The 17472-nt window shown below is 50.6% G+C and overlaps 2 protein-coding genes across 2 annotated transcripts in view; one reads left to right on the forward strand and one right to left on the reverse strand.

Moving 5' to 3' along the window:
* Positions 1-15907, forward strand: part of LOC116477024 (thrombospondin-2-like) — a gene marked incomplete at its 3' end in the record, with an annotated part of 18505 nt that extends 2598 nt beyond the window's left edge. Inside the window, exons 3-14 of the mRNA XM_058435738.1 lie at positions 749-1022; positions 2976-3103; positions 3178-3330; positions 3798-4016; positions 6352-6459; positions 7722-7881; positions 9805-9923; positions 10920-11154; positions 12847-13078; positions 13582-13855; positions 14528-14625; positions 15709-15907. Of these exons, the coding sequence (XP_058291721.1) occupies positions 749-1022; positions 2976-3103; positions 3178-3330; positions 3798-4016; positions 6352-6459; positions 7722-7881; positions 9805-9923; positions 10920-11154; positions 12847-13078; positions 13582-13855; positions 14528-14625; positions 15709-15907 (2199 nt within the window). The remainder of the gene's footprint in view (positions 1-748; positions 1023-2975; positions 3104-3177; positions 3331-3797; positions 4017-6351; positions 6460-7721; positions 7882-9804; positions 9924-10919; positions 11155-12846; positions 13079-13581; positions 13856-14527; positions 14626-15708) is intronic.
* LOC131382909 (mucin-4-like) lies at positions 7-2951 on the reverse strand. Its single transcript, XM_058435709.1, has 2 exons — positions 898-2951; positions 7-716 (listed from the first exon to the last, which is right to left on the reverse strand). Exon 1 carries the CDS (start codon positions 2753-2755, stop codon positions 1850-1852), a length of 906 nt encoding a protein of 301 aa, XP_058291692.1. The 5' UTR covers positions 2756-2951; the 3' UTR covers positions 7-716; positions 898-1849.
* Positions 15908-17472: the final 1565 nt, after the last annotated feature.

The raw sequence follows: 17472 nt of genomic DNA on the forward strand, positions 1-17472 counted from the left end.
GGAGTGAGTGTGGATGGGGAGTGAGTGTGGATGGGGAGTGAGTGTGGATGTGGAGTGAGTGTGGATGGGGAGTGAGTGTGGATGGGGAGTGAGTGTGGACTGAGTAGTGAGTGTGGACAGAGGATGCCGCAGATGCACAGAACTGTGTTTCTCTGAAAGAGCGTTTCCCTGCATCTGTGCAGACTAGGGTGTGAGTTACAGAGCACTTGGCCCAAAGCATCGAGGGCTTCCCCAGGGAGGCCTGGCTCAGGAAGTGCATGGACGTGCTGAGAAAAAGAGGGTGTGCAGGGATTGCCTTCAGCCGTGCTCACGCCTCATGGAAACTGCTTATGAGGACATTCGGTGTCACACCAGGCTTCTGAGTTGAGGCCACCCTCCATGGCAGAGGGACACTTGGTGAGGAGCTCTGAGCTTCTCGGTGTAAATGGTGGTGTGGGGCCGGGCACAGTGGCTCACGCCTGTAATCTCAGCACTGTGGGCGGCTGAGGCAGGAGGATTGGTGAGGCCAGGAGTTTGAGAGCAGCCTGGGCAACATAGCGAGACCCTCTGTATTAAAAAATTATTCTATTAAAAAGAAGAGGTGGTATGATTTGTCTTCTGGAGGCCAAGAGATCGCAGCAAAGCCGTTGGAAACACTGTCATCTGCACCACTCCCGGAATCCACCATTGCAGCAGGCGTAGTGGTGCAATCACGCTCGGACCTGAAGTCAGCCAACCTGGGGAGAAACCAGTATGTGGGGCTGCATAGGGAACACCATGTCCCACTTGCTCTTCCCTGTCACTCGGCCAACTCACATTCTCCACCCTGGGCCTTGCTCTGAGCTCCCCCCGGTTGGCTTTCCCCGCAGTCGACGGCCGCTGGAGCCCCTGGTCCCCGTGGTCGGCCTGCACTGTCACCTGTGCCGGTGGGATCCGGGAGCGCACCCGGGTCTGCAACAGCCCTGAGCCTCAGTACGGAGGGAAGGCCTGCGTGGGGGATGTGCAGGAGCGCCAGATGTGCAACAAGAGGAGCTGCCCCGTGGGTGAGTGAGGGGTGGAAGCGGGGGCGCTGAAACCCGGGCTTCCATTCTGATGAAAACACAAACACTTTGGGAAACTAGATGAAAAACACAGAAAAGAAAAATCAATTTTAGTTGCACATGCAAAGATAACTGCTTTTAACATCTGTGTTTCAGTCCTCCTGTATTTCTAATGTAAAAACAAAAAAGATGCCATGTGGTGTGGCCTGTGGAATGTGGGTAGGTGTGTGGTGTGGCCTGTAGAATGTGGGTAGTTGTGTGGTGTGGAATGTGGTGTGTGGGTAATTGTGTGGTGTGGCCTGTGGAATGTGGGTAGTTGTGTGGCGTGGCCTGTGGAATGTGGGTAGTTGGGTGGCGTGGCCTGTGGAATGTGGGCAGTTGTGTGGTGTGGTATGTGGTGTGTGGGTAGTTGTGTGGTGTGGCCTGTGGAATGTGGGTAGTTGTGTGGCGTGGACTGTGGCATGTGGGTAGTTGTGTGGCTGGGAACGTAGCATGTAGATAGTTATGTGGTATGGAACATGGTGTGTGGGTAGTTGCATGGTGTGGAATGTGGCACATGGATAGTTGTGTGGTCTGGAATGTGGCATCTGGGTAGTTGTATGGTCTGGAACATAGCATGTAGGTAGTTGTTCAGTGTAGAACATGGCATGTGGGTAGTTGCGGGGTCTGGAATGTGGTAGTTGTGTGGAAGGTGGCACGTGGGTGGTTGTGTGGTGTGGAACGTGGCACATGGGTATTTGCACAATCTGGAATGTGGCGTATGGGTGGTGGTATGGTCTGGAACACGGCACGTAGGTTGTTGTTCAGTGTGGAAAGTGGCATGTGGGTAGTTATGTGGTGTGAAACATGGCATGTAAATAGTTGTATGGTCTGGAGCAGGGCATATAGGCTGTGCAGTGTGAAACACGGCATGTGGGTAGCTGTGCAGTGTTGAATGTGGCACATGGGTAGATGTGTGGTCTGGAATATGTAGTTAGTTGTGTAGTGTGAAATGTGGCATGTGAGTAGCTATGGGTTGTGAAACATGGTATGTAGGTTGTCGTGCGGTGTGGAACATGGTGCGTGGGCAGCGGTGTGGTGTGAAATGTGACACATGGCAGTTGTGTGGTCTGGAACATGGCATGTAGGTAGCAGTGTGGCGTGTCACCTTGTGTGTAGTTATGTGTTGTAGAAGGTGCTGCATGGGCAGTTGTGTGGTCTGGAACATGGTACATGGGTAGTTGTGTGGTCTTGAATGTGGCATGTAGGTAGTTGTGTGGTGTAGCACCTGGCGTGTAGGCAGTTGTGTGTTGTGGAAGGTGGTGTGTGGGCAGTTGTGTGGTCTGGAATGTGGCACATGGTAGTTGTGTGGTCTGGAACATGGTGTGTAGGTAGTTGTGTAGTGTGGAAGGTGGTGCATGGGTAGTTGTGTGGTCTGGAACGTCGTACATAGGTAGTTGTGCGGTATGGCACCTGGAGTGTAGTTGTGTGTTGTGGAAGGTGGTGCATGGGCAGTTGTGTGGTCTGGAAGGTGGCACGTGGTAGTTGTATGGTCTGGAACATGGTGTGTAGGTAGTTGTGTGGTGTGGAAGGTGGCATATGGGTAGTCGTGTGGTCCGGAACGTGGCGCGTAGGTAGGTTTGTGGTGTGGCACCTGGCATGTAGTCGTGTGTTGTGGAACATGGCACGTAGACAGTTGTGTGTTCTGGGAAGTGGCGTGTGGGTAGTTGTGTGGTGTGGCCCGTGGCTGTAGTCATCACGTGCACGTGCTTCTGCAACCCGCTGCACTGCGTCCACCTGAGCAGTGCAATCTTGGAGGTGATGCCTCTTGATGATCATCCAGAATCGCAGCAGAGTATTCCTGATGACAAATTTGATGACAAAGACATCCCAGAGGGTCTGACGGCACACAGGGCGGGCTTCCTTCTGTGCTGCGCAGGGTGGGCGGTGAACTCTGCTCCGCCTTCTCCCACCCAGACGGCTGTTTATCCAACCCCTGCTTCCCGGGAGCCCAGTGCAGCAGCTTCCCCGATGGGTCCTGGTCATGCGGCTCCTGCCCCGTGGGCTTCTTGGGCAATGGCACCCACTGTGAGGACCTGGACGAGGTGGGTGACCCCGCGCTGGGCTGTGGGCGCCCTGGAGGTCGGGAGCGGCCTCTCATGTCTGCCTGTCCCCGCAGTGTGCCCTGGTCCCCGACGTCTGCTTCTCCACCAGCAAGGTGCCTCGCTGTGTCAACACTCAGCCGGGCTTCCACTGCCTGCCCTGCCCGCCCCGATACAGAGGGAGCCAGCCCGTCGGGGTCGGCCTGGAAGCAGCCAAGACGGAAAAGCAAGTACGCGAGGCCGGCCTTCCTTGTGTGTTGCGCGAGGCTTTGGAAAAATCAGATGAGTTCAGAAAAGAAGCAGGAGAAAGGAGAGGAAGGGGTGGCGTGGCCCAGGAGAGACCTGGGAGGAGCTGGCCCGGGGACGCTGAGCACCTGCACGGCTCGGCCGCTCCTCTCCGCGCGGGGTGCGGGGCTGTGCTCAGGCGGGGCCTGTGAGGGTCAGGCCGCAACCTCTCCGCTGTTAGCGACATCCCTTGGTGAGCTGCAGCCGAGGCTCAGAAACGATGGCTGAGTCACTCACAGAGCCTCAGGAACGAACGTCACCTAAGAGCACGTCCAGAACGCCCTTCCCACTTCAGGACTTGGGTCTGCTTGGGACCGGACCTGCTGGGGGCTGCGGTGCCCAACGCCCCGCCTCGACGCCTCCGGAGCCATCGTCCTGCCTGTCGCTAACCACGCAGCCCTTCTCCCCGTAGGTGTGTGAGCCCGAAAACCCATGCAAGGACAAGACACACAACTGCCACAAGCACGCGGAGTGCATCTACCTGGGCCACTTCAGCGACCCCATGTACAAGTGTGAGTGCCAGACAGGCTACGCGGGCGACGGGCTCATCTGCGGGGAGGACTCGGACCTGGATGGCTGGCCCAACCTCAACCTGGTCTGCGCCACCAACGCCACCTACCACTGCATCAAGGTGAGACGCGGGGCTCGCAGGGCACACAGGGCCACGGCGGTCAGCCCTCCTCCTGGCGCCGGGGACGCTACGTCGACGGGGGGCAGGGGGAGCACAGGGAATTTGGAAGCACGGCAAATTTGGAGGGAGCGTCTCTCAGGCCTCTTGCCTGATCACCAGGTTGAATGCATCCCCCCGGTCCCCTTTCTGGGGGTCCTTAGTGGACACAGCCACACTCTGGCGCCGCCCACTGCTGGGCACAGAGAACCGCAGGCGCGTCGGCCCGTATTTGCAATTGCGCGCATCGTAACACCTGAAACTGAGCAGAGGGAGGATGCCGGCTCCACGCTCGGCTCTAGGCTGTGCAGAGGCCATTGTGTCTCAGGCAGGTCTGGCCAGGCTACGTCACTTGGAAAGAGTTAGGACGTGGTTTTCTTCCCAAAGCCCAGGCGTGTTGCAGTATAAGGAGCTGCTCAGCTGGCTGGAAGAAGGAGCTCCTTCGGGGCCCATCACAGGCTGGACCGCTTTCCTGTGGCCGCTGGAACGAACACCACGGCCCGGGAGGCTCAGAACAACAAAAATCTGTTATCGCACAGCTCTGGAGGCCAGAAACACAACGTCAAGGTGCTAGCCGGGCCATGCTCCCTCTGCTTCTCCCGGCTTCTCTGGCTCAGGCGTCGCTGGGCTTCTGGAGCTGGTGGCTGCATCACCCTGACCTCTGGTCTGCTTCACACCACTTTCTCCAGTGCCTTTCTCTCCCGAAACTTCCTCTGCCTCTGTTTGATAAGAACACCTGTGGTTGTATTTAGGGCCCACCCAGATAATCCAGGATGAGCCTCTCTGTTCAAGGTCCTTAATCTAATTACACTTGTTACCATATAAGATGAAATTCACTTCAGCCATATCAGGTGACATCCCCGGGCTCCAGACACTAGGACGCGGACATCCATTGTGGGGACCACCACTCAGTCCACCGCACAGGGTGCCCCAAAATGTTTTAGTGCAGTTTTATGCCTTAAGAAAGTCAGACATGGAAATGCCACAAACTGACACAAAATATCATTTGAAAATATAAATATATTCATTTATTTAATGTTTAATCATTCCTGTGAATTTTGTGTTAATTTTCTCTTTCGGTCCCTCTTGATTAAAGATGGCAAATACTGACTGAAACAAAACATAAATATGTTTTAAAATCAATGAGGCACTGATCCCAACCTATGTTACACCCCTTGGTTACCCAGCCTACCCTTCCTGAAGCCCCTGATTTCAGAAGGTCAGCTGCAGCTGAGTCCGTGCTGCTAGAAGATATCCTGATTATTCTTTCCATCATTGTGGAATTTTAGATGGAAATTTAATAACTTTGAAAATGGTACATAATTTACAAAGTTATATATATGTACACACACACACATACACAAAAGGATTTAAAAGTGAGACTTGACAAGGGACCCCTGTGCCCGTTCCTATATTAACCCGACACACAGGTGCTGGATCTTCCCCATTGCCAGGGGTCCCCATTTGGGATCCATGTCCTCCATGACAAGCAACATGCTCTCCTTTCTTAATCTGTAAGTGCTGAAACTCTGGCTCCAGCACAAGACCCCAGGTTCTGTCTTCTGATTCAACGAGTGATGCACTTTGAGCCACGGGGAGGACACACCCCTTGGGGCTCTTGTACACGTGTTCATGAAACTGAAACGGACGCTCTTCTCTCTACCTTTTACTGGATTTCCAATTCCCTTGAGTTGTTAGTGTCTGCACAGCTCAGCTTTAACTGATGGTATAATTGGACTGAAATGAAAGGAGTTTTTTACCCAATTACATGCATTACCCACTCACCGTGAAGAGCTGAGTTAGCAGATAATTTCAAGTTCTCAGCCCTGGTTTCTGAACATATCACATACATATTTGAAAGACTCTTTTCTTTGAGATCTTTTGGCTGGTGAGGGTTAAACGTTTATAAGCTTCGACACTTTGATTTATGAGCTGAAGTCTGTGGGAAGGAAAGCACCACTAAAGCCTCTTTTCTCTCCCATGTTCTCTCAGAGCAATACCTTGTCATTCTCTTCTTGTTTCTGCAGTTGTTTGGCAACCTCACTGGGATTCTGGGCTCCGAACACAAGTTTCTTTGGTCTCCCTCATGAGTAGTGGTGACATAATTTCCAGGGCAGGAGTTGAGAAGAAATTCATGCGCCTCTGGCCTCCTGGCTCCTCTCTGAGCTCCCGCTTGAGATCGAGGACAGACGGGGCATGCTTCCTTCCTCAGCGCCAAGCTGGTTTCATTTCACCTGCATTCCTGAAAGAGGCGCTTTCCTAAATGTTTTTCCAAGTATTCTTCCTTCTCTAATTGCAGGATAACTGCCCCCATCTGCCAAATTCTGGGCAGGAAGACTTTGACAAGGACGGGATTGGCGATGCCTGTGATGATGACGACGACAATGACGGTGTGACCGATGAGAAGGTAGGAGCGGCTTGTGCCGCGCACCTGCCCTGGGTTCCAGGAGCAGCGAGGTCCACAGGAGGTCGCTTTATACCAAACAGCCCTTGTCAACATAACTGCCGTTGTCCTGCAAGCGTTTGTGCACAAGCAGTTCCCAAAGGTCATTATAAAATAATGTTAATCGTTTGCAAAAGCGGATTTTACCTCAGTGCGTGGGGCTGCCCAGGGTGTGCTGCCGGAAATGTTTTGAATAATCTTTTCTATTTTAACTGCACAAAAATAGAAGACCTCCTGTCCTTCTGCTGAGGCGCCAGCGATGGGCAAGGCTGACACCACCATGAGTGACAGACTTGCCTTTACGGCAACATTTAAAATATTACCATTTTTCTGAGAAAATTGCTGCAAACACAAATGGTTTAACGTATTTGTACACAAAATAGCTCTAGCAAGAATAGATCAAGTTTTTACTCACTGCTTTCTTACATCTGACTTTGATGGGAGACTGACTCACTAATCCATTCATTTATTTGATATTTACATATCTCTCCTCACCATGAAGTGTATCATGTACCATTTTTGCCTTAGCAATCTCCAAATTTTCAACAAAAGACAGATGCATAAATAATGATAAAATGATTTGATATTGAAAAAGTGGCAAGGGCTTTTTTTTTTTTTTTTTTTTTGTCGCCCAGGCTGGAGTGCAATGGCATGATCTTGGCTCACTGCAATCTCCACCTTCCGGGTTCAAGCAATTCTCCTGCCTCAGTCTCCTGAGTAACTGGGATTACAGGCGCACACCACCACGCCTGGCTCATATTTGTATTTTTAGTAGAGATGGGGTTTCATCATGTTGGCCAGGCAGGTCTCGAACTCCTGACCTCAGGTGATCCGCCTGCCTCGGCCTCTCAAAGTGCTGGGACTAAAGATGTGAGCCACTGTGCCTGGCCCTAACTGGCTTTTTAAAGTACTGGGATTAAAGGTGTGAGCCACTGCACCCGGCCCTGGTCTTGAACTCCTGACCTCAGGTGATCTGCCCGCCTCAGCCTCCCATAGTGCTGGGATTAAAGGTGTGAGCCCCGGCCCAGCTGGGATTACAGGTGTGAGCCACAGCACCCAGCTGTGGTTTAAGGTGTGAGTCACCGTCCAGCCCTAACTGGCTTTTGTGTTTGTTTGATTTCTATATTGATTTTCATCAACTTTGAGTACATAACTTACAAGTGCTAAATGGCCCAACACACATTCCTATGATCTTTGTTAAAGTCTTCCCTTTCTTGGTTTTCCAGGACAACTGCCAGCTCCTCTTCAATCCCCGCCAGGCTGACTATGACAAGGATGAGGTTGGGGACCGCTGTGACAACTGCCCTTACGTGCACAACCCTGCCCAGATCGACACAGACAACAACGGAGAGGGTGACGCCTGCTCCGTGGATATTGACGGGGACGGTGGGTGCTTCTGCTCCTTCTGACGCATGCACTTTTTTTTTTTTTTTGAGATGGAGTTTCACTCTTGTTGCCCAGGCTGGAGTGCAATAGCACCATCTTGGCTCACTGCGATCTCCACTTTCTGGGTTCAAGCGATTCTCCTGCTTCAGCCTCCTGAGTAGCTGGGATCACAGGCGTGCACCACCACGCCCAGCTAATTTTGTATTTTTAGTAGAGACAGGGTTTCACCATGTTGGCCAGGCTGTTCTCAAACTCCTGACCTCAAGTGATACGCCTGCCTTGGCTTCCCAAAGTGCAGTGATTATAGGCGTGAGCCACCGCGCCTGGCCCAATGCATGCGTTTTAAGGGTCACAAATGGAGGGATTTGCAAGCTTCATGTTTTATTCTGAATTTTGATAAGCTCCTTTCATTTTTACACTACTATAAGATTAAATGATTCATTCAGTTATTCCCATAGGGGCCCATGCTCATCCTGCCTTGCCTTTTCCTGAGGGTCAGGGGACACCAGCCACAGGACCGCCCTAGAGAAAGCTGGGCATTTGGTATCCTCCTCTTTCTGACGCCAGCCTTGCAGTCCTGGGCCTCGTGCTTCTTCATGGTGTCTTTTCTAATGTTCACCCTTCATTCAAAAATTTCAAGAAGCCATTACATGTTTTCATCAAACTGAGCTTCTAGGAGCCGTGGATCTCTCCTGTGCCCTCGTCCTGGGACAACTGCCTCTGCGCCCTTATTTCTAATTATGTATTAGAAAGCTCCTCCCACAGGGCTCAGTTAGAATAACGTGGGTGTATTGTGGTTACCTCTTCCACTGCTCCCGGTTGATGCTTTACCCGGAGAGTTCGCTGGCCTTGGTAAGCGAGCTCTGCAACCCAGTGCCACCATCACCGCACGGCTGTCCCTTCTCTCGGGGTGCCTGGAGACCAGGCGAGTGCTTCTGTAGAACCAGCAGGAGCTGGGGGCAGGCTCACATCCACGCTGGAGCTCGGTCCCAGCTCCTCCGCACTGCGCCTCATGGGGTCCTCTTCCCAGCCCGGCGCCACCCACCCCCCTTCTGAGCCACCCCAACCTGCTGTTCTGTCTCACAGCGGGTTTCTCAATCTAATCTTTTCCACTGATTTCTGCCTCCACCCTCGTCTCGGTCTCCGGGAATGTGGTGGGTTGCTGTCTGAGGGCTCGTGGTGGCCAGGGGGCTCCTCGGCTCCTCATCCAAGGTGGCGTCTGTGATGTGCTGGATGCAGATCTCAAGCTCTAGTCCCTTCCATTTTTATTTTTGAGGGGCTCCTTACTTTCCTTCTCCAGACCTCACCTGACCAAAGCAAGGCGAGCATCTCAGCTCAGTTCTGGCTCCTCCTGTGGACTCTCTGCTGTGTAACATTTTGCTCTGTCATTTGTGACACTGTCACTGATGGTATTGTTTAGTTCAGTGCTAGTCTATATTTTTATAACTTCAATATCAATGCAACTCATCATTTTCAGATTTCTTAAAATAAGATATGACATCTAAAAACCCTGCCAATCTCTGCCATTGTTTTTTTCCTACTCATGTGCATGGATGATAAGCTCCTAGGAACTCAACCCATACTTTCTGAGTGGGTATTAGGGAGAAATAAGCAATTTAGCAAGCTCAGATTTACATGGCAACAGCACATGCAACTACCCCTCCTGCAACATTACCCAGAAATCTCCAAAAGTTGGTTCTATTTCAAATGAAAAGAATTTGAATTGTAATGAAATATGTCATATGTTCTTCTAAAATCTAATAGTCTTTATATTTTACTATATTCTTAGGCGTCTTTTTATTATAATTAAATAAAAGTGTGACTGTAAGCAATTTCGTGTGACAGGAAAAACAATGTGCTTTTTCTAAACTCACCTGTCCTTCAGGTTTGTTTTTGTTTTCTTCTCCCTTTAAATACCAACAGATGTCTTCAATGAACGAGACAACTGTCCCTATGTCTACAACACTGACCAGAGGGACACGGACGGTGACGGTGTGGGGGATCACTGTGACAACTGCCCCCTGGTGCACAACCCCGACCAGGTGAGGGCAGCCGCAGGCAGATGGGGTTGGGGGTCCTCACCAGAGGGACGTGGATGGTGGCGGTGTGGGGGATCACTATGACAACTGCCCCTGGTGCACAACCCTGACCAGGTGAGGGCAGCTGTGGGCAGGCGGAGTTGGGGGTCCTCACCAGAGGGATGTGGATGGTGGCGGTGCGGGGGATCACTATGACAACTGCCCCCTGGTGCACAACCCCGACCAGGTGAGGGCAGCTGCGGGCAGGTGGGGTTGGGGGTCCTCACCAGAGGGACGTGGATGGTGGCAGTGTGGGGTATCACTATGACAACTGCCCCTGGTGCACAACCCTGACCAGGTGAGGGCAGCTGTGGGCAGGTGAGTCTCAGGTCCTCATCAGTCCCCTCCATGGGGCCTTGGGAGTTTTCCATGAGCTCCGCAAAGACAGGATAACATGGAGTTTTCAGTGATTTCAATTGAAAACATTTACTCAACTCAAATCTCAGCACTATTCTTGTATCTCAGTGGCCACAGGCCAAATGAATAGACGCCTTCACCTCATCAGCTGGAGCGAGGTTGTGTCTTCACAGAATTCTCTCCCCATTTTCCTGATGCCAACATAGGAATTGGCTTCATTTCCAGGTTTGCGTTTGAAAGAGACAAGGGAGGTCAGCTATCTTGATGCAGCTCATAGGATACATTATAGCAAATGGTGTAAAAAAGAGACATAATTACTTGGTAATTCATGCTATTCCAGTGAAGAAGCGCGTCTTCCTTTAGTGAAGTGAATTACTGTGGAGAGGTGGCAGAGGGTGGAGAGATTCCTGGACCACGGGGCCTGGCCCCAGTGCTGGTCCTGACGTCAGGGTCAGTGTGACCTCGGGCCAGCTGCCCCTGCATGGCCCTGGGGCTTGTGCTGCAGGACGAGGAGGCTGGCTCTCAGGCTCGTGTCCTGCTGGTTCCTCTCCACCTCCTCAAACTGGTGCTCCTCTGCTGTTTCTCTCACACCCCATCCCCTAGACCGACGTGGACAACGACCTTGTTGGGGACCAGTGTGACAACAACGAGGACATAGATGACGACGGCCACCAGAACAACCAGGACAACTGCCCCTACATTTCCAACGCCAACCAGGCTGACCATGACAGAGACGGCCAGGGCGACGCCTGTGACCCTGATGATGACAACGATGGAGTCCCCGATGACAGGGACAACTGCCGGCTTGTGTTCAACCCAGACCAGGAGGACTTGGACGGTAGGTGCTCTCTCAGCTCATGGGTGTGGAGGAAAACGGCTTCTGAGCAACCTGCCAGGGCAGAGATATGTATGCACGGAGATCGTCTTAAATCTGCTGCTGGGAAAAGGGCAGTGACTTTGGGCCTCTTAAAGCTGTGGGTCCATGCAATATGAGTTTCTTCTGCCCTGACGCTCAACACATTCTTGGCTGTGTGTGTGCCCTTCAACAGGTGTGCTGCCTCAAGTGTGTGTGCACGTTGGGAGGAGGAGAAATCCCTGCCTCCATATAACTTCCAGATTGCTGATGATCTCCTAGAGAGAATGCGGGTTACAAACGTAGGATGAATTGGGAATTTGGTGTATGGGGCCAGGCAGGGGACAGGGAGGATTTTTCTGAAAGCAAAGCCAACAAAAGTGGCATGAGTGTGAATCATGAGAGGAAGAGCTGCTTTGCTCAGCAGTGAGCATGAATAGGTGGCCCATAGCCACGGGGGCCTGAGGAAGGAGCTGGATGGGCTACAGTCCTCTAAGTCAGCGTCCCTGAGTAATAAGGGCACAGCTGTGCTCTGGGGCTTCCAGGGAGGCTGTGAGAAAGTGGCCCTCACTTGGAGTGGGGCCTGGCTGACACAGGCTCTCTTTGGAAGCCACGTCCTTGACAGATGGAGATAAGGACTTGAGGGGCATCTGAGACAGCATGACTCAGAAGTACATGGGAGATGCTGGGATCAGAAGGGCAGCTCCTGGGTTCTCCCCGAGCAGCATGAAGGGATAGAGTGAGCACAGCAAGCCTCATCTGGACTCTGTGTTCAGGCATGCAGGGGCTTGCTCCCCAGGCAGCCTTTCCCCAGCGAAGGACTGGGACAGAGAGAAGCTGACAGGCAGAGCAGCACTTCAGTATTTCAGAATGCCCTGATACCAACTACATGCCTGCCACGTGGTAGGTGGAGTATGTTCTTGAACAGAACGGAAACTAGTTGAAGAATATTATGAGATATTCAATCCAACTTGCCTTTGCTCCTTCTAAAACAGCAGGCCATGTGATAGCTAATTCAGTACGTTGCAATCTGCCTGTCAGGTTATCGTCATTGCCGTAGACTGATTGATAGACTGGACACATGTGGCAAATTCATGGTCCCCCTGTTTGCACCAGGCCCACCTCATCCCCACTCCCACCATGCCACAACCCCGCTGAAAACTTGACAAGGACCCACTAAACAGCGGAAGTCCATGTCTCCCTAGGAAAAACCACTTTAGTGTGAGTTCCGCTTTAATGCCAGATAGACTACAAACAGCAAGGATGACTAAGAAAAGTAATAACAGACATTCAGGAAACTATCCAAACACAAAGCTGGAAATGCAGGTTGATATTACTTGACAGCCATTCAGGTTTTATACCTGCAGCATTTAGTTTGGAACACAGTGAGAAATGGCTTTATGTGAATTTGCTATGCTGGCCTTTGCTGTGTATTTATCACAAAAATTTTGTGAAAAGAGTTGAGGCTCCTGTGAAGTCAAATGTTTTGGAGATTGTAGAGCATGAATCCACAAAACACCGCAAAGCACTCAGTCTTAGATGTTCTGGGAAAGATGCACTCATGGTTCTCAGACATAGAAAAGCAAATGGCAAACCACCGACTTTGCTTCTTTGTTTTTTGTGTTTTTTATTTTTTTTTATTTATTTTTTTCTTTTTTGCTGGTTCTTTGTGCATAGGTGATGGACGGGGTGATATTTGTAAAGATGATTTTGACAATGACAATGTCCCAGATATTGATGATGTGTGTCCTGAAAACAATGCCATCAGTGAGACAGACTTCAGGAACTTCCAGATGGTCCCCTTGGATCCCAAAGGGACCACCCAAATTGATCCCAACTGGGTCATTCGCCATCAAGGCAAGGAGCTGGTTCAGACGGCCAACTCGGACCCTGGCATCGCTGTAGGTGAGTCTCTGAGACATGGCGGTGGTGCCAGCATTGCTCCGGGGGAGGAGCCCATAGAGGATGCAGGCTGCACTTTAAGATCATGCAGGCGGGATGCCATGTGGTCTTTCTGGAAGCCCCCATCCTTCCATGGTCTGTGAAACTGTCTGCCTAAATAACCTTGACAGGTACATGCACCTGTCGCTCTGAAGTCTCTGAAATTTCAGTAAGCCATTTTATTTTATAGACTTGGTCCATGCAATGGGACCTCATAATCTTCTCAGAACTCTTGTAAGTTGGATCTAAAAAAATCCCTTCAATTCCATTAATCTCATGGTAAAAGAGCCCAGTGGGATGAAGGGGGAAGCCTGCCCTGCCCACTGGGCATCCACTGTCAGATGGTCACAGGGCCAAGCTGGGGATTGCCTGAAACCTGTTTCTTTTTTTCTTTTCTTTCTTTCAGGTGACTCTCTCTTGTCACCAAGCTGGATATATGGTACAATCCCCCACCTGAAAGTTGGTTCAAAGAATCTTCTGCCAGTTTGGGTCCGTGGACTTCAGTGGCACATTCTACGTAAACACTGACCGGGACGACGACTATGCTGGCTTCGTCTTTGGCTACCAGTCAAGCAGCCGCTTCTACGTGGTGATGTGGAAGCAGGTGACGCAGACCTACTGGGAGGACCAGCCCACGCGGGCCTATGGCTACTCCGGCGTGTCCCTCAAGGTGGTGAACTCCACCACGGGGACGGGCGAGCACCTGAGGAACGCGCTGTGGCACACGGGGAACACACCGGGGCAGGTGAGGTTGGCTGGCCGGGCCCATGTATCTCCTCTGCGCCACTGCGGCTGTGGGGTGTTTCAGTAGGACTAGCCCAATCCAGAGACCCCACTTTTGTTTTTATTAATTTTAACTCCAGGCACAGTTATTTTAATAATCTTACTTTATTATAGACGCTGTGCCTGGGGTTACAACTCAACACAGTTGATAATTACCAGTTAAATACAGTTGCTAATCCTTTTACAAATTAAACCTCTTTTACCCTCTTCTGGAGATAGGGAGTGAGCATAGGACATAATGATCAAAGATATAATAGGAAAAAAATGTTTTAAAAATTGAAGCTAGGGAGAATTGAATATGAAAACTTTTAAGTATTTTGCCCAACATCCCATATCAAGGAAAGAGAAGATCCAGACATGAACCCAGGAATCTGAGGGTCAGGTGCCTGGGCTCTTCAATCCAGGAATCTGAGGGTCGGGTGCCTGGGCTCTCAGCCCTGAGCCACACTCTCTGTCCATGGGCTTCAATCCACAGTAGAGATTTGGATGATAAACACATCAGAGAGATATGGAGCACCATGAGCCTTAAGCATGAACTTACAAAGTCATGTTTTTGCTTCCTCCTTGGTGTTACGAAGCTGTGGTTAAGGCCCTGGGTGCCCATGGCACTCAAGAGTGCTATGTTCTCTCTCAGGTGCGAACCTTATGGCACGACCCCAGGAACATTGGCTGGAAGGACTACACAGCCTACAGGTGGCACCTGACTCACAGGCCCAAGACCGGCTACATCAGGTGAGGGCAGGTCAGCACAGCTGCATTTCTTCCAAGGGCTTCCCATCGGACAGCACGTTTGAACATTAATAGACAAATAAGCTCGAGTGAATTCTAACTTTTTGTTTTACTCTGGATTCTTCAGCATTAACTGCCTTCTCTTTTCTATCCTGCATCTCTACTACATATTAAGTATTTTTTAAAAATGGTTGAAGAGGAGAATATACAATCTGCTTTGTTTTGGGATGGGAACTGTATTTTCTCCTAATGAATACCCCAGGCAGGGGAGAACACCTGCGATTAAAATAACTGCATCTTTGCAAAATTAGCATGTGCTTTATTGGAGACTAGATTTGTACCTGTTTCTGTTGATGTAAATGGCTGAATTTAAAACACGGTTGTATGAAGTTTTGACATGGTTAGCCCAACAGAATCTTTTCCCTTGGCTTAACAGCATTTATAATTGATTTTTATTCAAACAAAATGTGGTCAATTTAAAATCAAGGTGTTTTTGTTTTTTCAAAGTTAATAAGCACCAAGATTAGGCCGGACTCTGTACAGATGCCAGGAGTGTGTAAGTCCCTGGCAATAGTGGGCAGATCTGTGTGGGTGAACTGCAGGCTTGTGGTCTGGCTGGAACGTTTCCCTAGGGGGCCTCCTCTTTATTCACATTTATGCCCCATCCTCCTGTCGGGGGCTTGGTGTATCCAGTCCTGTTCCCACGCAGCTTCCACAGTGGGGAGGAGAGCTGGTGAGCTCATGGTTTTAGCACAAGGTGAAGTAAGGAGAGTCCGGTGCGTCTTCCCAGGAAGCGGGAAGTTTCCTCCTCACCCCACCAAAGGTAGAGTCTCCTCTAAAGCCCTTGCCCAGGTGACTGTAAGTGAACTCACAGATTGTGACAATGGTGTGGTTGCAAGAAGGAAGGCGTGCCCTGGATCAGTGCTGCACCAGGGGTGGCTGGAGCTCCAAAGGAGAAAGCCAGCGATGCCCCCTGGGGCACTGAAGCCCTGCACAGCTTGTGTCTGGAGCCGACCTTCCACCACTGGTGAATGCTTCACAGAGTTCATGTTCTCTTTCTTTCTTCTTTTCAAACACCATTTTTAGAGTCTTAGTGCATGAAGGAAAACAGGTCATGGCAGACTCAGGACCTATCTATGACCAAACCTACGCTGGCGGGCGGCTGGGTCTATTTGTCTTCTCTCAAGAAATGGTCTATTTCTCAGACCTCAAGTACGAATGCAGAGGTGAGTGTGAGCACTTCAGGTTAGTGGGGAAGGCATGTGGCACCCAGAAAAGGAAAGGGGTATACAATGCGCTCTTCCACTTACAAAAGCTGTACATCAGGGCAATAAACCTAATGCACAATACCACACATGAGCCCCCTGCACATTCCAAGCAGCCATTTCATTTGGTCAGCTTGGATTGTTTTGTTTTTAATTGCATTTGGATGCCTCTGGTAGAACACTTTCCAATTATTTGCAGGTCCCACCCATCCTCATTGTGCCATATCCTAGAGTTTCCTAGATTTCCTCCACTTCCAGGCTCCTGATGCCATTTTAGATGGGTACCCTTGCATTAGCAATGGCAGGCAGGCAGGCAGAAAGGAAAGAAGGAAGGAAGGGGTTTCTCTATAGTTATCTCGCTACAAGTATATTTGAATCAAAATATTATAGACCTGGAAGATAACTTGAATCCCATCTGCTCTAATTCCATGCCTTCAAATGCATATTACCCTTCCACAGATGCAGTAAATAAGGCTCAGGATGCTTCTTAAGAATCACACATTGAAAATCATGTGTTTGGCTGGGGGCAGTGGCTCATGCCTGTACTCCTAGCCCTTTGGGAGGCCAAGGCGGGTGGATCCCCTGAGGTCAGGAGTTCGAGACCAGCCTGGGCCACAGGGCAAAACCCTGTTGGGGTTGATGTCTCTGCTTGCTTCTGTGGAGGTTTTCTTCTCCTTATGTTAGGATGTCTTTCAAGGCATATCATTTCCTCCCATCCATCCATATCATTCATCCACCCACCCATATATCTCATCCATCCACCCATCCATCCATCCATCCATCCATCCCCTCCATTCACCCAACCATCCATCTCATCCATGCATCCACCCACCCACACACCCACCCATCTCATCCATCCATCCATCCACCCATCCACCCACCCATCCACCTATCCATCTAATACATCCACTCACCCACCCACCCATCCATTTCATCCATCCATCCACCCACCCAAACATCCACCCAACCATTTCATTCACCCCCACTCACTCATCTATCCCATCCATCCATTCATGTCATCCACTCACCCACCTACTCATCCATCCACCCACCTATCAATCCATCCATCTCATCCACCCACCCACTCATCCATCCATCCATCCACTCATCTCATCCACTTACCCACCCACTCATCTCATCATCCATCCATCCAGCACTTATCTATCCATCTTATCCATCCATTTATTCATCCATCCATCCATCTCAGCCACCCACCCACTCATCCATCCATCCACACTCCCCATCCATCCATCTCATCCACTCACCCACCTACTTATCCATCCATCCATCCACCCATCTAGCCACCCATCCATCTCATCCACCCACCCACCCATCTATCTCATCCATCCATTCATCTCATCCACTTACCCACCCACTCATCATCCATTCACCCACCACTCATCCATCCATCTTATCCATCCTTCCATCTATCCATCCATCTCAGCCACCCACCCACCCATTCATCCATCTCATCCATCCATCAATTCATCTCATCCACCCATTCATCTCATCCACCAACCCACTCATCCATCTACCCACCCATTTCATCCATCCACCCATTTCGTCCATCCATCCACCCATCCAT

Source organism: Hylobates moloch, unplaced genomic scaffold (assembly GCF_009828535.3).
Source record: "Hylobates moloch isolate HMO894 unplaced genomic scaffold, HMol_V3 SCAFFOLD_2, whole genome shotgun sequence".
NCBI classification, from domain to species: Eukaryota; Metazoa; Chordata; class Mammalia; order Primates; family Hylobatidae; genus Hylobates; species Hylobates moloch.

What these genes read in the sequence shown, in the direction of transcription:
- LOC131382909 (XM_058435709.1), bottom strand. Translation starts at nt 2,755, where the DNA reads ATGACTACAGCCACGGGCCACACCACACAACTACCCACACGCCACTTC.